Source organism: Ambystoma mexicanum, chromosome 10, assembly GCF_040938575.1.
Source record: "Ambystoma mexicanum isolate Mex_15411 chromosome 10, UKY_AmexF1_1, whole genome shotgun sequence".
NCBI lineage: Eukaryota > Metazoa > Chordata > Amphibia > Caudata > Ambystomatidae > Ambystoma > Ambystoma mexicanum.
In genome coordinates, this window is record NC_090932.1 from 1,533,790,380 (window position 1) to 1,533,815,243 (window position 24,864).

General features: G+C 48.6%; 1 protein-coding gene across 1 annotated transcript in view; it reads right to left on the reverse strand.

The window, feature by feature from the left end:
* Positions 1–24,864, reverse strand: part of GCN1 (GCN1 activator of EIF2AK4) — a 1,783,851-nt gene that overhangs the window by 977,071 nt on the left and 781,916 nt on the right. The window contains exon 21 of the mRNA XM_069619734.1: positions 18,606–18,784. Coding sequence (XP_069475835.1) covers positions 18,606–18,784 — 179 coding nt within the window. The remainder of the gene's footprint in view (positions 1–18,605; positions 18,785–24,864) is intronic.

Consider the following 24,864-nt stretch of genomic DNA (forward strand, 5'->3'; position numbering starts at 1 on the left):
TTGGTTTTTGGAGTCTGACAAACTCCATAGGAATCTTTTTACATTTGTGTCACAAAGCACCTTCAGTGCAGTGGCACAGGGAAGTCTTTTAGCGGCCCCCATTTTGATACAAAAACACTTTAAAAAGTGTTCCGATCCCCTATGTCCCCTATGTGCCCCGGCAACCATTTCCTGGATTCTCCCCCTCCAGCCCGCCTCCCATCCTGCCCACTGGCAGTAATTGGATCCCCCCTCATCTCATAACCAGCCCTCCCATGGCAGCCCCTGCGGCTAAGGGCCTGAAGGAAAAGGGTGGCTCCAACAGAGGCGTCTCCAGAAAGTGTCTGCAGGTGTCCGCAGGGGAAGCCAATGAGGCCAGCAGCTAACAGACACCAACAAAAACTAAGTGTGGCCTGGGTGGGGTGTAGAGCAATTACTCTACACTAGAAAGCCCCCGCCACTGTACCTTACCTTCCCATATCATAGACTGCCATAGATTTAGCCCATGACAGTGTTCGAAATGTTACCTACACAGCATCCTAACATACTAGTCAATGTTAACAAGTGTCACACCTGGAGGGAATTGTGGACGCTAGCATGTGTCACATCTAGATAGGTTTGTAAATGTTGGCATCTGCCTACCTGGATGGAATTAGGAAGGCTTAGCATACACCACACCTGATAGAACTCCTACTGAAATGTTAGAAATGTGAATGTTGCCATGCGCCACACTTAGAATTCCTAGCTTTCGCTCACATCCAGATGGGATTAGAAGTATTAGCAAGCAGCATACTTCGATAAAACTGTAAATGTTAGCATGTGCCACACTTCGAATTGAGAACATTAGCCTGTGCTGTATCTAGACAGGATTGTGAATGTTAGCATGTGCCACACTCAGATGTAATTCCCAATTTCACCCTGCGTCGCATCTAGATAGTATTGTGAGGGTTGGCGAGTGCCACACCTGGATGGAATCATGAAAATAACCAAGCACTACACTTAAAAAGGAATGGAGAATGTTAGCATGTCTCGCACTTGGATAGAATTGTGAACAATGGCCTGTGCGGTATCTGGATGGTATTGTGAAGATTGGTGAGGGCCACACTCAGAACTGTGAATGCTTGCATGTTAAATGTCACATAACACACTAACCAATTTAATCTCTGCATACTTAAACTCACACAACCAGCTGAACGCACTTCACCACACTGCAACAACACAAAAGCCGCACCAACAGCACACGCGGACTGACACCGATCCAATACTCGCATCAAAGCTCAGCACCCGGTGTCTACCGAGTTCAAGCTGTAAACAGTACACCACTCCTCTCACTATCCTACGCCCTCTTCACCTTACTAACCCATCCCACCTTCTCATTTACAGATCCTCCAGAGCACCTGGGGACCAGTTCCGTTGGTGACGGTGCGCTATACAAGTACCGTTAATATAACATACCATTTCCAAAGGTTTAAATATCTTTCTCTTGGATAACTACTGTTTCCAAGAGCAGTAAAGTGAAATTGACTTTACTTACAATTGTAACTTTCTAGAACCAGCACACACTATCTTACAATAGGGTGCTGGAGGGGTTACTTAGTAACCCCTTTGTCTAGCTTCTCATGTAACATTTTCATGTTACCCTTTCCTCGATTAATGGCTGGTGGCAGTGGTTTACTTTTTACTACCGTGGTGTGTCATTACCGCGGGCTGCGTTTGCAGCTGCAGTAGAGCACCCTTGGGTGCCATTTTTGTCAAAATGGCCTTGGTCTTTTTTCGCCATTTCTCTGTGGAAAGGTCCTTCTTGAGATTTACTCTGTGCGCCAAACCGGTCTGGCCCCTTTGTTCATTTTGTCTTTGGCGGGATCATGAGTGAAGCCCGCCTCTGGCTCCAGGGTGTCTGGTGGGGGAAGGGAGGGAGGTGCCCGTAACTCCCTGTGCTTAGTGTCTCCTAGGAGACAGGAATGCACTCTTAGGTGATTGGACTGCTGGCTGTCCGGCAAGGACAGCCACCCTGCTGTTTGACTGGCAGCTAGGCTGGAATGAATGAGGGAAACCTGCAGAAAAGGCAAGGCTTTTTGGCTTGGAAGGCAGAGTCGACCACTGGACGAAGGAATCCGAAGAAGAACTTTAAGAGGCCTACTGCAACTCCTGGACGGTTGGTTTGACCTGTGTAGCCCTGCTGCTGTGCTGAAACTCCACTTTTCGTTTCGAGAAGAGAAGCCCTGCAAGGACAACTTCTACCCTTGAATTGGTGGGACCAATCGACTCCAAAGTAAGCCACCTGGACATCTCTTGAAGCTGGTTGCACTTCCACTGCAGTTGCTGCTGGAACCGAAGAACCAGGGAAAGAACAACCAGTTTGTGATCGTTGCTTTTAAGCTGGCCAAGAGATTCAGATGATCCTCCAGACTCCCAGGAAGCAGTACTGACCGAGCCTGAGCCACAACAGAGTGCTGGACCCCAGATGCATGGAAAGCCCATCTCAACAGCCGGGAACCGCAGTGGTGCTGTTTGCGGTAGACGCGAGGAGCTGAAACACCAAATTGCCACTTGTTTGAAGTATGTCAGTTGCTGTCGGTGACCCTCCCATTGCAGTGCAGGAGTCCCCTCTCTTGTCCCCACGACTGAGGCCCAGGAACACCAGGATCTGCAGAGCTGCACGGGAACAGAAGTCATCTGCTGCATTTTTCTTCTAACTAAAGATACTGTACAGTCTAAAACTTACCTCTTGTTGTAGAATCTTCTACTTCTCACAAGTCTAACAGCTTGTGACCCTATATTGATTCTTCTTTTTCTGCAAAGACTTCTAAAACTTTATACAAAGACTTTTCGTACTTCAGCGACAACTATTGCCCATTGATCTTTGGCTTAACCTGCTTCGCTGAATGACTCCTCTCCTCTGTATTGAGGGGGTCCAAAAGTATTTGCCTGCTTCAGAATATTTGTGATCTCTTGTTTGTTCTAATAACCTTTTCATTGACACTCATCTCAGTATTATGATAAATGCCAACAGTAATATATCAATGTGTCATGGTCATGAAGTCAGGGGCACAGGCAAGAAGGGGTCACATGCACAGGAGACTTGGGTGGACACTGTCCTGGCGCCTTTAGCACCAGGCTCATGAACAAAAGTAAAAAAGAACATCCATTTAACACCAAAAAGCTTTTATAATGGACATAGCAATTCAGATTCATTAACCTTGAACATTTCATCCATTAAGCAGGATGCATTAACCTTTAACATTCCATCCATTAAGCAGGCCCAAGTGTATTCTTGGGTGTGGCTGCTAATGGATTGCCTTCACACGTGCTCACTCTCTAGGAGTGGCAGGGGGTGGCTGGTAAGCCGGCTCTAAAGGCGTGCCCACGATCGCAGCTATATAAGCTTCCCCAATCCTCAAGACAGACGCTTCGTGTTATTCTGCACTTGCAAGCAGCGTAACGCTCACCATCGCCTGAGGTCAGACTTACCTTTGAAGATCCTGCTTCCTGCCAGCATACTTGGTTCACCGAAGAGATGTACAGGTAAGAACAGCTTCCTCCAGTTGTATTAATCTTTAGACTTTCCGGAACGACGAAATCTTCATCTTGGCACTGCAGCACGACACGCTCCATCGTCGACAGCAGCGCCTGCAAGGAAAAACAGAAGACAAGGTTAGACATCAAAAAAACAGTCAGTTTAAGGTTGCACTTTGCACTTTCCTTAAACCATCACTTACCTGCAGTCGAACGTTGCGGTAGCATCCATCTTTCATCCGTCCGTGTCTCATTGAGGCCGCATTTCCATCTGAGGGAAGAAAATAGAAGCGAGACATTATTGCGGGCATAAATAGGAGCAACATATAAAGACAAACAGAAACAGCTTCACAAGAGCTCAAGGAAGACTTACCAATCATAAGGAGAAGCATAGTCGCAGCTGGACTGGACTAATCCTTATCAGGGCTCAGTGAAGTAAGTAGATCCCATTCGACGCGCCCCTGCCAGAAGTAGCAGGACGGAGAGCTTATCTTCCATAATTCACAGGTGAGCTTTATGGGCCGGCATATGCTCACAGAAACCGTACTTTGGGGTGAAGGGTTTGAGAGGTACAACAATCACAGATTGGTGCACTCACATGCTTATCTCCACGCAGGAGCAGTATAACCACGTACCACCGCTCACAGCTTTTCTACTGAGGGAGAGGCCTGAAGGGGGTCATTCAAGTTCAGGGAGGGCTGCAACTGTGCCCCAACGCCTGTGCAGAGGCCAGGTGAGCGTAACACAATGTCCACAGTGTCCTAACTAATGAAGTCACTTGAGGGGGTAGGAAGTGTCTGTGTGACTTTCCCAATGAGTGTTTGCTGATTTAGAAACTAAGAGTGTGTATTTTGAAGGTATTTCCATGTTGCTATTATATTTCTCCCCTCTAAAGAAGGCTTATTCAAAAGACCGGTAAATCATTGTTTTATCAAGAAAACTTTAGTACAAGTGTTTATTTGGATACTTGTCACTGAACTCCCCTACAGCTCACATTGACCCCCTCTTGAGATAAGCCTGGCTGCTCAGGCACACTACCAACCTGTGTAGTTCAGACTTATACCAAAGGTTGGGTAATATTGCCAGGAGGCTAAGGTTGTTGTAGTGCACCCAGAGGGTACTAGCCTGAATTTTTACCTAACAGACGAAGGCCTCGACTCGTCAGACGATTTACGTTTGGAGGTGGTGGTAATTTTTTAGGCCTACCTCTCTCCAACTTCCCTTTGCGCTCTTTCAAGGCCTTAGCCGTCATCGACATGCATTAGTCACACTCAGAGAACGGATGTTCTGACCCTAGACACCGCAGGCAGATCCTGTGTGGGTCCTTCCTGCATATTTTAGCATCGCAGTCCCAGCACTTTTTAAATCCGGACCGAGGAGTAGACGGAGCCGAAAAAGAAGCCATCTCCTTGAAAACTCAATGAAATTCTCTCAAAAACTCGAAGAAAATTGAAATATCTCACGGAACCAATCGTTACGTTACCTAAGCTGTGAAGAGCGGAAAAACGGAACTGAGCAACGGGCGCTGCGCACACTACTTATACCTGAGGTGATGTCGAGATGGAGGCCTCCAAGGGACATGGCCATCGACCAGACTTTGACGCACAGCGCCCTCTACTGAAAAAAAAAAGAAACTCTGACGCAGCAAGCTGGATATTAGGGACTATCAAAGATACAAAATGCGTGGAAGGACACAATCCATTCGAAATTGTGTTACCAGTGGGACTCCCAGGCTCCAGTCTGTCTGAAGGCAGGAAGCGAGGGAGGAGTCCAAAACGCCACAGCCCTTTGTCTTCCACCTTGCTTGAATGGGGTCAAATCCCAGTGGGGATTTGACAACCATACCATCGCTTGTTGTAAAAGCCAGGGAGGGAAGGCAGAAGTTGTGCTGTAGTTCCTGATAAATACTGTGAACCAGGAAGCTGAAGACAAGTCGACCACTGGAACGAAAACTGAAGAGGATGATGAAGGAAAAGCAGCAGAGGCGATTTCCAGCGACCTGAGAGCCTGCTGTGTAACCTGAGCCTGCTGTAGCCCTTCCTTCCAATCGACGACCCTGACCCAGAGCCTGGTGAGACCTACTAGACTCAAGAAGACATGAATTTTGAGCCACCCCGCGAGCTGCTGCGACCTTGCGTTGCTGCAATACCCCAATACCCTGGGACCTCGAGCCACAGTGCGGTGCACAGTCTTCCGAATTCTTAATCTCACGGAAACTTTGTGGGCATCTTGGTGGATCTCCAGAGACACGAATCAAGTCCGAAAACGTCACCTCAGAGTGCTGGACCTTTGTAACAACGAGAAATCAGCCGCCATTTTCGGTCTTCTCCTGTGCTCCTTGAAAAGGCGCCAAATCCACAGTACCGTATTCAGCCACGAGGAAAAGCATGCCTAGAGCCTCCTCCATCGATCCTTGCTGCAAAGTCCCTTCCAAGATTCTGTTTCCATTCACGACAAAGAATCCACTGATCAGGTTTTTGCTGAGATTCTGAAGTCCTCCTGCTGCAAAATCTTCAATGCAGAGGTACTGTGTTGACTTGGGTATGTACTTACCTTACGTTTGTTAGGATTTCTGTGTCTCTCTGGTGCGTTTTCAGTGATGGGGAGGCTCCCCTCAGGTGCACCCAGTCCCACTGCTAGAATCCCGCTGGGCTGTCTTCTGCGAATCCCCTGGATCCTCTTCTAACCCTAGAAGTAATGTACTCCCCTGTTTGCCCAGTTTTCCTAAGGAACTATGACTTTTGCTACTAAAATACCTATTCCGACACTGTCTGTTGGTCCCTAGTGACCCCCCCACTTCTGCCAATGAGAACACTCATGCTCCAAGAACCAGGCAAGGACTTAAGTGATTGGTACATTTGCCTAGGAAAGAAAATAAGTGTTTAAAAGTTACTCACTTGTAACAAGTTGGTTGGTAACTAACTCGAAGCGTGTACATAGAGTTACAAAAATTCTCATCTTGGATATGTTATGTACTGTTCTCAAAAGTATGGTTAACATCTTTCTTTCCTTATGTTAGGCAAAGTTTGAATGCAGTACCCTCTGGAAAAACTACTATGACTACAGGTATAGGCAAATCAACCTTTGGTATAAGCTTGTAATACACAGTTGGTAGCGTGTTGAACAGCCACGCTTATCTCAAGAGGGGAAATGTGAGCTGTAGTGGAGTTACACAAAGATTCACAGTTACATGTATTCAAATAAACTCTTACACTCAAGGTTTCTTGCATAAACAATTAATAATGCATCAGTCAGTTATAAAGCCTTCTTTAAAAGGGAGCAATAGAATAGTAACACAAAAATATACTTCAATACTGTACACTCAGTTTATGGATCAGACAAGGCCCTTTTGGGATGGCCCACAGATGACCTACACCCACAGGTGACTTCAGTAACAAGGGTCCTGGGGACCTGTGCTGGCATACAGAATACTCTCAATAGTTTGTAAAAGACAAAGGTTATTAGAACACAGGTTACAAATATTCATAAGCAGGGCAAATACTTTCAGATAGCACTTCGAAGATTCATTCAATTCAATAGGCTAAGCTAAAGTCAATAGGCAAAAGTCTTTGTATAGGATGCAGCACTTCAGGTAAGTAAAGGGAAAAGTCTTTGCACAAGTTCTCAGGAGTCTTTGATAAAAAGAAGAAACAAATTTAGGGCCACAAGCTGATTAGACTTGAGTTGCAGAAGTTACAAGCACTTCCACAGTAAGAGGTAAGTTCGCTTAGGCTAGTTTAACAGTACCTTAGTAAAGAAAAAGATGCAGCTGAAGACTTCTGTTCCTGTACAGCTCTGCAGATCTCACTGTTCCTGGGCCTCAGTCGTGGCGACAAGAGGGAGGACGTCAGGGGACTGGGAGTCCAGAGGATCTTCCAAAAGCTTTCAGCCAGTTTACAAGCAACGCACACAATCTGGTAGCCCTCTCCCTGGCTCTACGGTTTCCTGCAGCACTCTGAGGAAATGCAACCAGCTCCGAGATGGGTGTCCAGGTGGCTTACTTGGGAGTTGATTGGTCCCATCAAGGGGAGAAGTCGTCCTTGCAGGGCTTCTCTGTCGATGTGAACTTGGCGATTCGGACCTGCAGCAGGGCTTCACCGGGCAATCCAACGGTCCAGGAGTTGCAGCAGTCGTCCTCTTCAAGCCCTTCTTCAGTTCCTTCGTCCAGTGGTTGACTGCCTTCCAAGCCAATACACACTCCTTTTATTCAGTTCTCTCCCATTCACTCCAGCCTAGCTGCCACTCACCTAACCAAAGATATAATTAAAGACATAATAACAGTGAAAGAATCCAGGAGAAATCATTTCTACCTAATTTGGGAATTTATGAAAATCTAAAAAAAACACCAGACATTCATGCCAAATATATATATATATATAGAGAAGAACTCATCTTAAATCTTCTCACAAACATCCATTTAGATTCGATTCTAAAAAATGGTGCCCAAGCATGCAAAAATGCAAGCAAATATATGAAGCCACGCAATGTTAATATAAACAATAGCCAATCAAAAAACCAATTTAATGAGATACTTCAATTGGCTACAGAACGACTAACAACAAAAACCACACAAGAAATGGAGAAACAAGCCAAGTGAGAAAGGGGGCGATATATAAAAAATAAGGATAATATGCACAAAAAAAAGAAAAAAAAAGAAATCAATATTTCAAAGGATAAAAGTATAGAAAGCCTTCCCAAAACAAGATGGCACCACTACATCCTTTCGCACAACAAGCAACACTACACACAACGCAATACGTCATCATGCCATTAAAACGGAGGCATCACATGATCGCGTCACAACGTAACGAAACACTACGGAACAGCGAACAGCAAGACGACTAAGGAAATATGAGGGATCCAATATCAAAGGTAAAAAATTGACCCATTTTGTATAATTGACAGACTAGTAGAAAACCGCACAAAGGGGCATTAATAGGGAATTACTAGAAAAAAATGGTGAACGTCGTGGACACAGTGCTAACAATATATAATATTGGGGAATACAGATGCCAACCACATTGGAAACTAAACAAAAATAAAGAAACCAAACAACGTTACCAGAAAATTCTATCTAATGGGTGGATAGACTAAACTATCAAACTAATTATAAAATATCTTCTTTAAGTAACTTTGTAACAGGAAAGTAATCCATATACCATGTGGAACACAGCTCAACTGCGCTTACGATTAAACAAGAAGCAAGGTAAACAAAACCGCTCTTCGACAACATTTCGGACTTAATATGTTTTGGTATTTTTTAATAATTACAAACGATAAATGTCGCTAAATAGAGATAGAATACATAAAAACCAGGGTAAGAACCCTCGATACCAAAGTTACAGTAAACAAAAGTTAGTGTCGAAATTGTAAACAAGTTTTCTAATGTTGTAATTATGAGAGAAGCAATAGGCTATTCAATTATGCAAAACAAATGGCTGACACGCAAATACAAATGTCTGGTTTTCTTTCAGCGAGAGGCCTCCAAAATCAAGACCGCAACCATACTACAAGCATCTATAAATTAAACAAATGAAAAGTTAATTTAGTGACCATCTTGCAAAAGAAAGGGCAGCAAGCAGCACAATCTGACCAGATGAAAACAATCCAGTATGTACCTAAACAGCATTAAACAAATCAATTGAATGAAAAGATAATTCAGTGACTATTTTGCAAATGTAAGGATAGCAACCAGCACAACCTAATTGGATGAAAACAATCAAGTACTAAAGAAAAGGACAAAATACCTAAGGGAATTCTGTTAAATTAGACAATTCAATAATCTTGATGTGATAAAATCTGAAATAAAACCGAAAAGGCGCAGATTAAAAAACTACAGTATTCTTTTTATTTCTTAACATATGAATGCTACATGAGTAACTAGACATGGGGGATACTAAGTAACCCCTCCAGCACTCTATTGTAAGATAGGGTGTGCTGGGTCTAGGAGTTTATAGGACCAATTGAAGTCAATTTACCTCCACTGCTCTGTGAAACAGTTGATCCCAGAGAAGGTATAAAAACCTTGGGAAATCTGAAAGACTTCCCTGTGGCACTGCACTAAAGGTGCTGTGTGACAATTGTAAAAGATGATGCCTATGGAGTTGGTTAGACTCCATAACCACAAAGAAACAGTGTAAAAGAACCACAGTAAAATACATGAGTGGGAAAAAGGGTCTCACTCTCTCCAGGTTAAAAAAAATCAAGTCCTCAAAATCCAGCAAAGTTGCTCGGGGTCTCCAAGGTAGAGGGCATTAGCACATTTTTGAGAATTCTCCCTACCACCTTAGAAACCGTTTTGCCATTTTATAGAAAGTAGATGTGAAGGTATATTACTCTCCTGTGATTACGTTGTGCCTCTTCCCAAAAGTAATGTGTTGGTATCACCAGATTAGTCCTGTTAGGATCATTGTAGGAGTGTCCCCCAAATGGTTCTTGCTTCCCCTGACTTGCTGCTAGTCTCTACAGACTAAGTCTGTATTAGGTTGTTGCTTACCTAGAATAACTTTGAGTCATTCAGTAAAGTGTAACATTGGGTTTTACTTTCCCTGTGCTATCTAACCCAGAGTCTGTGGTTCAAACTGTCCCTTATAAGTCCTACATCAGTTATCCTTATAGCTGGGAAAGATCGAACCTGGACTGCTTCTGAGATTTAAAAAGTATATAGGTTTTACTTACCTTGAGTTAGCTGTGTGCCATCCAAAAATAAGCTACACATCCAAAAATAAGGTACAAGAGTTACTGCTTATCTCAATCCGTGTTTCACTGATCTCAAAAGCACCTGTAATTGAATATTTACTCAACTAGAAGAACTTATTCCAGGTACAGTAAAAACCTAGAACTACTTTTGTGATAAGTGTTCGACTATTCACAAAATGTATATTGTCCAGTTGACTGATTATGTGATTTATATTGAGAGTTACTGTACAACTGGTAGGGTCTACTGCCCTTGCATTATTGAAGGTAATTGTGAAAGTAAACATTGGTTTTTACCCCAAGAATAGGTGTGACCTATACTGAATGTGTATGAAAAGGTTTTGACTTTCCTAGAAATACGGTTAGGTGTTCCAAATATGGTTTATACTTTGGTCTGTGTATCTTCAAGTATAGGTGTTGTGTTTTGAAGTGTGATTACATATACTGCATGATAGTACTTGGCCCTAGATTTATCTGGGCCTGCTTGTATTTAAATAAATCCTTTATAGAGACTTAGTGTTTCTTTGGACCACTTGTATTACAATTTCATTTGTACTGATTCTACAACCCTCTCTCCCTCTAAAGATAAGCCTGGCTGCTCTGTCTATGCTACCATGTACTCCGGTGGAACAGCCTTATACTGAGAGCGGAGTCGTGTACTGCCTCAGTTGAATGGTTTTGGTGAAGTTGGGTATCACTTCAGAAAAACTGCCCTAAAGCCTATCTGGAGGGATGGTTGGGTAAGCTGCCTGCAGCACCAGACTTTCTGGAGTTGGGTGTTTTGACAGGTAGTTGGGATCACTACTAGATTTGTGATATTTTCTAGTCAGTTTTTTGTTTACTGCCGGATTAGATTCAGGCGTTTCCCAATTTGCTGCCATCCTTTTTTGGACAGAAATGTGAAATGGTAATATGGGATCCATTTGTGGACCCTTATTGAGGATGTCTGTCAGATCATCCTGCTCGAAGGAGAGAGTAGGGTCTACTCCATCCCAATAATTCTACCACCTTAAACACCATATGAAGCATCATCATGCTCACCAGCTTCAGGTCTACCAAATACAAGCTCAGGTGACATGTCCACCTCACTGGCTGTTTGCAAGTTTTCATGAGGATGTTTTAGTCTGGACACCTCTGAAAGAAAACTAAGGCAAATTTGGTGTACCATATTGTAGCCCAAATAGCGCATCGTTATCTGATGGCTCATTTTCCTCATAAATTGAGGCTAGAGATTTGAAATAATCTTTCCGTGGTAAAGGAATATATGTCTTATCTGGAATGCGCATTGAAGATTCCAAAAATGAAAAGCCAACAAGCGCTGCACGTGCTATATATAAACCATCGCTTACATCATTCTCGAGACGGAGGCCCTCCATGGACAGAGTCAACTGCATCGACGCACAGCGCCCACCAAAAAATAATTTCCGAAGCAGCTGGATGTCAAATAAAGATGAGGGATACGACTACAGGATTGAACTTAATTGATCCCAGGTGGAAATCCTGGTACAACACAAATGCTTGAATGACATTCAACTACAAAATTATACTGGAATATTGATAATTATTCTGTTTTACAGGTTTTGATTTTCTGCGTTATTCACTTAACTAATTTCCATTTCATTGTTTTCTCTCTGAAACTTCCTTCACTCCTCCCTGATCCCAGCCTGATACTCCTCCCTGATCCCAGCCCGATTTGTCTGTCACGTTTATTATTTTTGGATTGTTAATGCATGTTATGTATGCTTTTAGATAAATGACATGACTGTCGCATACTTTATTGTACTATTATTATATGTAAGGAATAAGTTACTTACCTGTAACTGTTGTTCTCCAGCATGGGTCTGGCATGGATTCACATGCTCATGAATATTCCCCGTTGTCAGGCTGGGAATCCTCAGTAAAGAAAAATCAGTATCAGTTTTGTTTCTGATCTGTCTTTCGTAGTAGTAACCAATCACTGATCTCTGCGTCATACTGACCACAGCCAATGACTGCCATCTTCCTAAGCCCCGCCTCTGGCAGCCATCTTCAGATTTGGTAGCACGTGAAGTGGCAGTATGACCAAGTGAAGAGCCGCAGAGGGGCAGGCGGGAGGGTTCGCATGTGAATCCATGCCAGACTCATGCTGGAGAACAACAGTTACAGGTAAGTAACCTGTTCCTTCTCCAGCATGGGGTCTGGCATGGATTCACATGCTCATGAATAAAAGAATACATAGCACTACACACATGCACAACCACGGGAGGTGGCAAAAGCTCAACATTAAACATTACATCCAAACTAAACATTAAGCAATTCTTACCTCCTCACCAGGCTCACCTTAGGCGAACAGGTTGCGCAGCACTGCTTGGCCGACCCTGGACTCCTCCCTGGAATCCCGATCGACGCAGTAGAATTTAGTGAAGGTGTGCATCGACCTCCACGTAGCAGCCCTGCAGATGTCCAGCAAGGGCACACCAGATAGGAACGCCGTGGTAGCTGCGATCGCTCTGGTGGAATGGGCTCTCGGACGGCCAGGCAGCGGTCGGTTTGCCAACCGATGACAGTACATGATACAGCCAGAGAGCCATCTGGAAATGGAAGCCTTCGAGAGAGCCTTCCCCTGATTGACAGGTCCAAAGTTCACAAAAAGTTGTGATGTCTTTCGAAAACTCTTCGTGCGGTCCACGTAGAAGTTCAGCGCTCTAGCCACATCCAGCGAGTGCAAAGTCCTTTCAGCCGGCGACGAAGGCGACGGGAAGAAAACAGGCAACACCAAGGGTTCGTTGAGGTGGAAGTCCTACGACACCTTGGGCATGAAGGAGGGGTGCGTCCTGAGCACTACCCTTGTGTCGTGAAAAGTCAAGTACGGGGGCTTGCAGGAAAGGGCCTGGATCTCTCCCACCAGTCGTGCGGAGGTGATGGCCACAAGAAACACTGTTTTCCACGACAAGAACTTCAAGGGAGCTGAGTGCAGAGGCTCGAACGGAGGTCCCATGAGCTTCGTCAGCACCACGTTGAGCTCCCACACCTTCACCGGCGGGAACGATCTGAACAGTCCACTCATGAATTCTTTCACCAGACGATGAGACCACAAAGACGTCCGTCCCTTGGTTCTGGTGTATCGGGAGATCGCAGCAAGATGAATCTTGATGGAAGCTTGCGCCAGTCCAGCCTTGGCCAGCGTCAGCAGGTACGGCAGTACTTGAGGACCCGTAATCCGTAGAAGGTTAATCTTCTGTGCGTGGCACCAGACAGAGAACCTCTTCCATTTGTGTCCGTAGCATTTAAGAGTTGAGGACGCCCTGGCCTTTGCAAGAACCTCTCTGCAGTCGGCCGGTATGTCGTAACCTCCAAACTCTAACGCTGCAGGAGCCAGGCCTGCAAGTTCAGCGACTTCGGGTCGTGATGGAGGATGGCGCCTCCTTCCCTGGAGAGAAGATCCGCGTCCACTGGCAGCTTGATTGACGGGGACGCTGACAAGTCCAGAAGGTCCGGGAACCATATCTGCCTCGGCCACGCAGGTGCGACGAGGATCATCCTGCACCGTGACCTCTTGAGCTGGTTGATGAGCCGGATCAGCAGCGCCCATGGAGGGAACGCATATAGGAACAGGCCCTCCCAGGGGAACGAGAAAGCATCGCCCATGCTCCTCGGCTGGGGAAACCTGCTGGCGAACCTCCGGCACTTGGAGTTGGTCGCCGTCGCGAACAGATCGATCTGGGGTGTGCCCCACCATCGGAAGAGGCTGTCCACTAGATCCTGTCGTAGTTCCCACTCGTGGCACGAGCGCAGCTCTCTGCTGAGCGAGTGGGCGATGGTGTTTATCCCTGCCAGATGAAACGGCACCAGAACCATCCCTTGGGCGACGGCCCAATGCCACAGATCCTGAGCCTCCTTGGACAGAGCTGGGGATCTGGTACCGCCCTGCTTCCTGATGTAGAACATGGTGGTGGTGTTGTTGTCGGTGAAGATCCTCACCACCTTGCCCTTGAGGGACGGAAGAAAGGACCTGAGGGCCCAAAACACTGCACGGAGTTCCAGGACGTTGATATGGAGGGACTTCTCCGTCGGCAGCCAAAGGCCCCTCACGTGCAGATTTTCGATGTGCGCTCCCCACCCTTCCAGGGAGGCATCCGTGGTCACTGTCTTCTGGTGGGCCGGGGTCTGGAAGTCCATGCCCGCCGTCAGATGCGCGCGGGTGCCCCACCACCGGATCGCTCGTCGGAAGCTCTCATCGAGTGTGATCCTGTCCTCGAAGCTGCCCGTCGTCTGGATCCAGCGAGAGTCCAGGAACTCCTGCAACGGGCGCATCCGAAGCCTGCACAGGCTGATGAGATAAATGCAAGACATCATTCCGAGGAGGGATTTGATGGACCTCACCCTGGCCGCGTCTGCAATCAGCATCCGCTGCACCTTGCCCAAGATGGCCCTCATCCTTTCCTCCAAAGGAGAGGCCAGAAGCGCCACTGTGTCGAGTTTCGCTCCCAGAAACAGTGCGTCTTGCGCGGGCACCAGGTGGGACTTTGCATAGTTTATGGAGAATCCCAGGTCCGTGAGTAGTTGGACGGTCCTTGCCGTGTGCTCCGCAGCAAGCTCCTTTGTCTTTGCTCGGATGAGCCAGTCGTCCAGGTAGGGGTAGACGTGGATCCCCTCCAGGCGCAGCCGTGCCACCACTGGTGCGAGGCACTTGAACACCCTGGGTGCCGACCTCAATCCGAAGGCAAGGGCTCTGAACTGGTAGTGACGCCCTTGGACCACGAATCTGAGAAACTTTCGGTGTCCCTTTAAGATGGGGATATGGTAGTAGGCATCCTCCAAATCCGACGACGACAGGAAATCCGACGACGACAGGAAATCGCCCTCCTCCAGTTGACAAAGGACGTGCTGGAGGGTCTTCTGTGCCTTGATGAATTTGTTCAGTCGTCGTAGGTCCAGGATGGGACGCCATCCTCCAGTCTTCTTCTTCACGAGGAAGTATCTTGAGTAAACTCCGAAGCCCCGAAGCCTCTTTGGGACGAGCTCGATGGCGCCTTTCTTGAGCATCGCCTTTACCTCCAAGAGAAGTTGATGGACGTGATGTTCCTTCCTTGCCACGGGGGGGTGCACGGGCACTTCTTTAGAAACTCGAGCGCATGACCCTGGGCCAGGGCGTCCAGCACCCAACGGTCGGTGGAGATGGACTCCCACACGCTGACGAAGTTCGCCAGCCGGCCTCCCACCGGGGTGCTTCGGTGGGGGCCCAACCCCACGATAGGTGGAAAATCCGTCGCCGGAACCTTTGGAGGCACCCTGCTTGCCTCCGCCGCTCCGAAAGGGCGGCCGTCGTTGCTGAAGAACACCAAGAGCCCAGGCCGTCTCTGTGTCCGTCTTGATGGCTTGTAGGGAATCGTCCACTGTTTTCCCAAACAGGTTGCTCCCGTCGAACAGCATGTCCAAGACTCTGGTCTGCACGTCCCGACGGAAGTCAGTTGCCTTGAGCCATCCACGCCGTCTAAGGCACACGCCGTTGCCAAACTGGCGAAATCCAGTGTCAGCGATGTCCGTCGCTATCGTAATGGCGTGGTCCGACGCAACTTCTCCTTCCTGCAAGATCTCTAGGGCCTCCGCCCTCTTGTCTGGTAAAAAGTACAGCAGGGGGGGGGGGGCATTTTGTACCACAACTCCCTGTCGTAGCGGGCCACGATAGCCAAGGCGTTAGCAGCCTTAATCGTCGTCGCTGCCGATGAGATGACTCTGCGTCCCATCGTGTCCAATTTTTCCCTCGCCGTCCAGCGGGGAGGTTGACGTAGAGGCTGAGGCCCCTCCCCCCGCTTTCTTCCTGGCCGCCGCGGACACGACCGAGTCCGGGGTCGGCTGTGCCCGAAGGCACAATGGGGCCGCGTCCGGGACCCGGTACTTCTCGTACCGATACCTTTTCGCAGGCGTCGTGGATGGGTTCTTGAGGAGGGCGAGACCCTCATCCCAGATATCGTCCAGTAGAGGTACAGCGAGGACCATCTTCCTCTTGGTCTCGGGCCGTTGATAAAGGAAACCTTCCTTCTCTTCCGGGCAGAGCTGGAAAAGCTTGGATGCCCTGGCGATCATGGCATGAAACGATCCAATCTCGTCGGGCGGGGAAGCCCGGGGAGGAGCTGAACACGGGAGATCCTCGTCGTAAACCTCGTCGTCTGTGCCCGTCGCGGCCGTGTCAGTCCCCGTATCATTCCCACGGGTCGTGGACGGGGAGGATGGCTGAGCAGGGCGTGATGGTTGAAAAGGAGGTGGAGGATGTATCCTTCTCTTAGGAGGAGGGCTCCCCGAAGGGCCTGGCTCTGGGTCCCCCGTCGGGAGAGGTTCCTCTGTTGGTGGTAACGGCAATCTCGTCCTTCTCTCCGAGCATAAGGACTGTATAGCCAATAAAATGGCCGCTGAGTTGTCTTGCGGCACTGGTTGAGGGGAGTCCGACGGGCGGTCAGGAGCCCTGTCGGCACCCTCGACGTTCTCGTCGTCTCATACGTCGGGGTCCCTCCTGACGGGCTGGTCTTCTTCCACGCCAACGCCGTGGCTTAAGACTTCGATCAGCTCCTCCTCAGAGGCTGAGGCCGAATCCATGACGACCTCCTGCCCCCTCTGTTTCTTCTCCGGAGGTTTCACAGGGGTCCTGTCGATGGGCATGAAAGAGGACTCCCTCCGCGGTGGCAGGGAGACTCTGGGCCCCGAGGTCGCCACCACTGGTGTAGCCTCCACAGGCTGAGCCAGGGCCGCCGCGACTGTCTCGATAGAGGCCTTGGCCGGATGGATTAAGGCTTTCATCACCTTAGGTGCGCTCACCGCCTTCTCCTTGGGGGAGGGTCACCGCTTCGCTCCCCCTCCGATGGGGCCTTCGAGCTCGATCAGGGTCTCTCCAGGAGCTTCGCCAGGTGCTCGGCCTTCCTCTTACCCGAGCCAGAGCGTTGGCTCGTGGTTGATGGCGCCGGGGAGGATGCGCCCTGCCTAGCGCCCGTAGAGCCCGACCCTGAACAGCTTTCCGGGCGTCGAGCTTCCCTTCTCCTTGGCCATGATCGAGATGGGCCTGAGAAACTTTTGGAGTCCTCCAAAAGCGTGGCTCGACGAAATCTTCACCCTTGAGGGGCGTAGAAGAATCCGACACGGGTCCCCGTTGATCGGATAAAGAAACGGTGGAGCTTGAGGCTCTTTTGACCGAAAAAGAGAACATTTTCCTAAGAAAAAGAGCGAAAAAAGCACTAAAGCTCGAGAGCAATAGCACGAGGATCCCAACACTTGAACGTGCTGTAAAAATCTGAAGATGGCTGCCAGAGGCGGGGCTTAGGGAGATGGCAGTCATTGGCTGTGGTCAGTATGACGCAGAGATCAGTGATTGGTCACTACTACGAAAGACAGATCAGAAACTAAACTGATACCGATTTTTCTTTACCGTGGATTCCCAGCCTGACGACGGGGAATATTCATGAGCATGTGAATCCATGCCAGACCCCATGCTGGAGAAATAATGCTTATGTTTAACATCGTTCGAAAAATAAATATGCCCAGATTTGAAAAAGGCGCATAGCCGAAAAACGTGTCATCTAAAGAGCACCAAAAAATGTTTTAAAAGATAATAGTGGTGATGACAGATCTTGGCGCTTGTCTTTACTGAGTATTAATAGATCAACTAAATAACTTTTTCATAACTGTCTAAGCTGAATTATTGTGCGTTATTCTGTGAGAACTTCTTGGGGCCCCTCACCACACTTACATTCTCCTGAGACTAAGCCTTGACTGCTCTACCTCGATACCCTGAATGGGTTTTGGCTAAAATCAGAGTTCATCATAAATAGGGTGGCTTCCTAAAATCTGCCTACCAGGGTTGATTTTGGAAATCCATTTCATAGAGATCAATTAGACTGATTCATATATTCAGCGCCAACTATAGATGGCGACATTAATCGTTTTCATGGTGTATGGCAGGAATTGAAGGTGTCCACTGTAAACGTTAACTGGCAGGAAACTAAATGTAGTAAGCAATGGTGAAAAACATAGCATAGTTAGATTCTATGTTATTGGTAATCCAATTATTGTATTAGAATTCAAATAAAAGGTTTTGTAAAACCCCAATAAAGCACATTTAAAAAAAGTTTGTTCATGGCATTTCTGAAGATTAGAAGCAGAAAGAGTGGAGATGGGAGCAAAACCTTTTGGGAGCGGAAGTTGAAACTCTGGGCAGGGAATGGAAAGTAAAGGCAGCCCATGAAAAGTGAGACTGGAAAATCCAAGGTGAGACAGCGAGTGGGGTGGGTGGGGTAAATACTAGGACAAGGAAGAAGTGATCAAACAATTAGTAAGAATAAATCCTTTTAATTTAAAATAACTTCAATCCATTAAATTACACTTGACCAAATGGTAGGCGTTCAATGAAAAGATTAAGCGTCAGAAGCAGCAGAGACAAGTCCTACCTCTGAAGAACTGACTTATCATACAGCTCCCCTTCGGCTGTCTGCATAATGGCATATTCTTCCCGGGTAACATGGCGCAGCGCAGTGTTCCCCATGGTTGCGGTGATAGTATTGATCAACTGTGGGAGCACTCTGTTGGAGGATAGGGCAGAGAGTGCCCCAGCTGCATTCAAGGTGGCCTATCAACAAGAGAACATGGCATCAGAATTCACAAAACGAGTGCACCATCAACTTAAACATGTACATGATTGAGCAGATTCAATTATATTCCCTCTCCTGCAAAAAACAGAATGCATTTTCTACAAATAGGTTCATCCAACGGCTATTGATCCGGCAGCCACCCATACAGAATCACATTTATTTTGTCAGAGTAGCTTTTAGAATAGCAAATCACAGAATAAAAAGAACCAGAAGGACAAGTTACTTACCTGTAACTGTTGTTCTCCAGCATGGGTCTGGCATGGATTCATATGCTCATGAATATTCCACGTCATCAGGCTGGGAATCCTCGGTAAAAGAAAAACTGTTTTAGTTTAGTTTCTGAACCGTCTTTCTCCTATAAACCAATCACTGAGCTCTGGGTCATGCTGCCCCCAGTCAATGACTGCCATCTACCTAAGCCCCTCCCCAAGCAGCCATCTTCAGATTTGGTAGCACGTAAAGTGGCAGTAAAACCAAGAGAAGAGTCGCAGAGGGGTAGGTGGGAGGGTTCGTATGTGAATCCATGCCAGACCCATGCTGGAGAACAACAGTTACAGGTAAGTAACTTGTTCCTTCTCAAGCATGGTGTCTCGCATGGATTCACTTGCTCATGAATAAAGAATACACAGTAGACAAATGCGCCACCAAGGGAGGTGGCAAGGCTCAACAAAAGCAATTACTCTAACCTCCTCACCAGGCTACGGGTTGCGCAGCACTGCTTGGCCGACTCTGGACTCCTCCCTGGAATCCCTGTTGACGCAGTGGAATTTCGTCAAGGAGTGAGTCGACCTCCACGAAGCAGCACTGCAAATGTCCAGCAGGGGCACACCAGAGAGGAACGCCGTCGTAGCAGAGATTGCTCTGGTAGAATGGGGTCTTGGACGGCCAGGCAACGGTCGGTTTGCCGACCGGTGACAATGAGTGATGCAGCCAGAGATCCACCTGGAAATCGAAGCCTTGGCAGGGCCTTCCCATGGGTCACAGGACCAAAGATCACAAAAAGTGAAAAGCTTTCCGGAAACTCTTTGTGCGGGCCAAATAAAACGTCAGCCCTCGAGCCACATCCAAGTGCAAAGTCCTTTCAGCTGGCAACTAAGGCATAGTAAAAAACACATGCAACACCAAGGGCTCATTGAGATGAAAGTCAGATGGAACCTTTGGCATGCAGGAGGGGTGCGTCCGCAGCACCACTCTCGTCTGGTGGAAAGTCCAGTAAGGTGGCTTACAGGACAGGGCCTGGATCACACCTACTCTTCTTGCAAAGGTGATGGCCACGAGGAATGCTGTCTTCCAAGACAGAAACTTCAGCGTAGCTGTCAGCATAGGTTCGAATGGCTCCCCCCACCCCCAATGAGCCTTGTCAGCACCATGTTGAGTCCCATGCCAGGGCCAGAGCCTTCACCCGCAGGAACTGGCACAGTCCCTGGATGAATTCCTTGACTAGACGGTGCGACCACAAGGAAGGACGTCCTGGAGATCTGGTGTAGCGGGAGATAGCCTCCAGATGCACCTTGATGGAGGCGTGCACCAGCCCAGATTTAGCCAAAGATAGTAAATACGGAAGTGCCTGAGGGGCTGTGACCCTCAGAGGGTTGATCTTCTGCGACCGGCACCAGGTCGCAAAGCGCTTCCATTTGTGTCTGTAGCACTTCAAAGTCAACGACGCCCTGGTTTTGGCAAGGACCTCCGTGCAGTCCGCCGGAAGCTCGTAGCCACCAAACTCCAATGCTGCAGGTTCAGTGATCCAAGGTCGTGGTGCAGAATTGCACCTCCTTCCCCGGCGAGGATATCCACGACCCCTGGCAGCTTGACTGGAGGGGACGTTGACATGCTTAGAAGGTCCGAGTACCAGATCTGCCTCGGCCATGCTGGTGTGATGAGGATCATCCTGCACCGGTACCATCTGAGTTGACTGATAACTAAGTAATAGAGGTAATGGAGGGAACGCGTACAGAAACAGGCCTTCCCAAGTGAAGGAGAATGTGTCCCCCATGCTCCTGGGCTGGGGGAACCTCCGGCACTTGGTGTAAGTCACTGTCGCAAACAGATCGATCTGGGGACTGCTCCATTTCAGGAACAGGCTGTCCACTTGATCCTGCCGAAGCTCCCACTCGTGGCAGGAATGCAGCTCCTTGCTGAGAGAGTCAGTGACTGTGTTCTTTACTCCTGCCAGGTGTAACGGAATGAGGATCACCTGGGCGACAGCTCAATGCCACAAGTCCCGTGCCTCTCTGGAGAGCACTGGGGATCTTGAGGGATGGCAGAAAGGACCCGAGGACCCAAAACACAGCCGGTAGTTCCAGTACGTTGATATGCAGGGTCTTCTCTTCTGGCCACCAACAGCCTCTGGCATGAAGACATCCGGTGTGGGCTCCACAACCCTCCAGAGATGCGTCCGTCATGACAGTCTCCTGGTACGGGGGGCTCTGAAAATCCATGCCTCTGGCGAATTTTGAGCGCACGCCCCACCACATCATTGCTTGACAGAACCCCTTGTCCAGCACGATCCTGTCCTGGAAGCTTCAGGGACACCTGGACCCAACAGGCATTGAGGAACTTCTGGAGCAGTCTGAAGAGCCGAAGCAGGTATATGCACATCATGATGCTGAGCAGCAACTTGATGGTCCGCACAGTGGCGATCTTCAGTGCCAGCACCCACTGCACCTTGCTCAAGATGGGCGATATCCTCTCCGACTGAGCCGCCAGGTAAGCCACCGTGTTGAGCCTGGATCCCAGGAACAGAGCGTCCGGCGATGGAGTCAAGCAGGACTTTGCAAAATTTACTGAGAAGGTTTGTCAGCAGCCGGACAGGTCTTGCTGTGTGGTCGACGGCAATGTTCTTTGACTTCGCCAGGATGAGCCAGTTGTCCAGGTAAGGGTACACGTGAATCCCCTGTAGCCGCAGATGGGCCGACACCCGCACCAGGCACTTGGCGAAAACTCTGGGTGCCGACTTCAGTCCGAAGGAAAGAGCCTTGACATGGACGACGAAGCGCAGAAACATGCAATGCTTCACGTGTATGGGGACGTGGAAGTACGCATACTCCAAGTCCAACAACAAAAGAACGTCTCCCTGCTCCAGCTGGCCAAGCATGTGTTGCAGCTTGACCATCCTGAACTTCTGGGACTTTACATACTTTTTGAGTTGTCTTCGGTCGAGAATGGGCCTCCAGACAGCGGTTGTCTTTCTTACGAGAAAGTACCTTGAATAAACTCCGGAGCCCTGGAGCCGCCGTGGGACCAGCTGCATCACCCCTTTTCTTAACATTGCCCGGGCCTCCAGAAGCAGTAAAGGGATGTGTTGTTCCTGCCAGGCCACCGGTGGTATTCGCAGACACTTTAGTTGGAATTCTATAGTGTGTCCGTGGGCAAGAGCATCCAGCACCCATCTGTCAGTGGAGATGGACTCCAACACGCTGACGAAGTTCACCAGCCGGCCTCCCACCGGGGTGCATGGGTGGGGGCCCGATGTCACGGCCGGTTCAGTACTGTTTCGCTGAGGCCTTACCGCCTTGGGCCCCTTGGGGACGACGATTTCCTCCGGCCTCGATGCGGCCCCTGTAGGCTTCCTGGGACAAAGAACAGGCTGCTTGACGTTAGGAAGAAAAGCTGCCACCAAATCCTTGGGAGGCACCCTGAGACTTGCCTCCAGAAGCCCGAAAGGACGGCTGTCACTGCTGGAGTATGCCCAAGGTACGGGCTGTCTCAGTGTCCGCCTTTATGGCCTGCAGCGACTCGTCCACTGTCTTGCTGAACAAGTTGTCCCCGTCTAAGGGCATGTCCAATACAATCGTCTGGATGTCCTGACAGAAGATGGTGGCCTTGAGCAAACCATGCCGACGAAGGCAAACGCTGTTGCCCATCTGGCGGAAACCAGTGTCTGCGATGTCCGTGGCCACCGTGATGGCATGATCCGATGCCACCTCGCCTTCTTGCAGGATTTCAAGGGCCTCCGCCCTCTTGTCGTCCGCGAGGAAATCCAGGAGCGGGCGATTTTAAACCGCAGCTCCCTGTCGTAGCGGGCCACGATGGCGAGAACGTTGGCCACCTTAATGGTCGTCGCCGCCGACGAGATGACCCGTCCCATGGCATCTAGCTTCTTTCCCTCGCCGTCCGGTGGGGAAGGGAATAGTTTCTTACCTGTAACTCCATTTCTCCAGCATTGGTATCTTTCATGGATTCACATGCTTAGAATATTCCCCGTCGTCAGACTGGGACCCCTCGGTACACATATATAGCCTTTTCCTATAGGAAAACTTCCGACACTTTTGTGTCCTATCTACGTCCTTTTAGGACCCGCCTACGCATGCTCCGTAGGCCGTCCCAGTATAAGAGACCCGCCCCCGCGGCTCCCCTTCAGATTTCGGCCCCTCCAAAGTAGGAAGGGTTAAACTTATCAAATACATTGCATTCCGGGGATGTTGGCGGGCGCATGTGAATCCATGAAAGATACCAATGCTGGAGAAATGGAGTTACAGGTAAGAAACTATTCCCTTCTCCAGCATTGGATCTTTCATGGATTCACATGCTTAGAATAGATTGTATAGCAGTAACACTTGAGATGGCGGTGAGAATGTAATGTAATATACCCTCACCATACTACACAATGCACATGTACCGTAGGAATAAGTTAACTCATATAACCTTGCCTACATAAAGTATATTGTCATCAAAAAGGTAGAAAATAGCTTCTCCACAGCGTGGAGCTTACCTTACTGAAACAGATGGCGCAGGACAGCTCTTCCCATCTGCACCTCGTCCGCATGCTGCCTGGCAAGGCAGTAGTGGCGGGTAAACGTGTGGGGCACTGACCATGCCGCAGCCTGGCATATGTCCGTCAGCGGAATTCCTGCCCATAATGCTGCTGAGGAGGACGTTGATCTTGTAGAATGGGCTCTAGGATGTCCTTGCAGTGGCCTTCTGGCCTTGGAGTGACAAAACGCAATCGTCGATGAGACCCATGGAGCCAATCCCTGTTTAGAGATTGCTTTTCCTCTCGTCGACGGACCATATGCGATGAACAGTTGTCGCGTAGACCTGAGTTCCTGTGTACGATGTAGGTAAAATTTTAGAGCCCTCTTAACGTCCAGGGTATGAAGAGCTTTTTCTGCTGTCGATGATGGTGTCGTGAAGAAAGTAGGGAGAACAATAGACGAGTGTTTGTGGTACACTGTCGGAACTTTTGGGACGAACGTAGGATTAGTTGCCAGGACCACTTTGTCCTTAAAGTATCTTAGGTATGGCGGGTCTACGACCAGCGCTTGCAGTTCCGAGATTCTCAGAGCTGATGTGATAGCAATCAAGAAAGCCAACTTCCACGATATAAAGTTTATGTCGGACATGGCCATAGGCTCAAAAGGCGGTTTCATTAGGCCTGCCAAAACAGTGTTGAGACTCCAAGTTGGAGGGAAACGTTTTTCCGGGGGAAAAAATCCGAAATAAACCCCTCATGAAGTGCTTCACAAGTCTGTCGCTAAATAGAGAAGACGACTGCCTCTTCCTCGTGAACCTCGAGATGGCCGCCAGGTGCACCTTTATCGATGTGAAGGATAACCCCCTCTCCGCCAAGAGGAGCAGGTAAGGTAGAACTTGTTCCGGCGTCACCAACAACGGTTGTAAGCCTTGTTGTCCTCGACACCATTCACAGAACCTCCGCCATTTATAGGAGTAAGATTTGTTTGTAGAAGGGGCTCGAGCCGCCTGCAGAATTTTTTGACAATCCTCCGACACGTCTAAAGCACCGAACTCCGAAAAGTCAGGAGCCAGGCTGTAAGGTTGAGACTGTCCGGGTCGTGATGCCACACAGTGCCTTTGTCCCGGGATAGTGGGTTCGGGACTTTGGGAAACGCTATAGGATGTTCCAGCGACAGGTGAAGTAGGTCGGAGAACCACGGTTGCCTCGGCCAGTATGGTGTCACTAGAATTACCCGGCAATTTTATCTGCGTATCCACTGTATTGTCCTCCGTATGAGAGGAAACGGGGGGAAAAGCATAAAGAAACATGTCCGTCCATGGGAAGGAGAATGCCTCCCCCATGGAACCCTCTTGAGGCCATCTG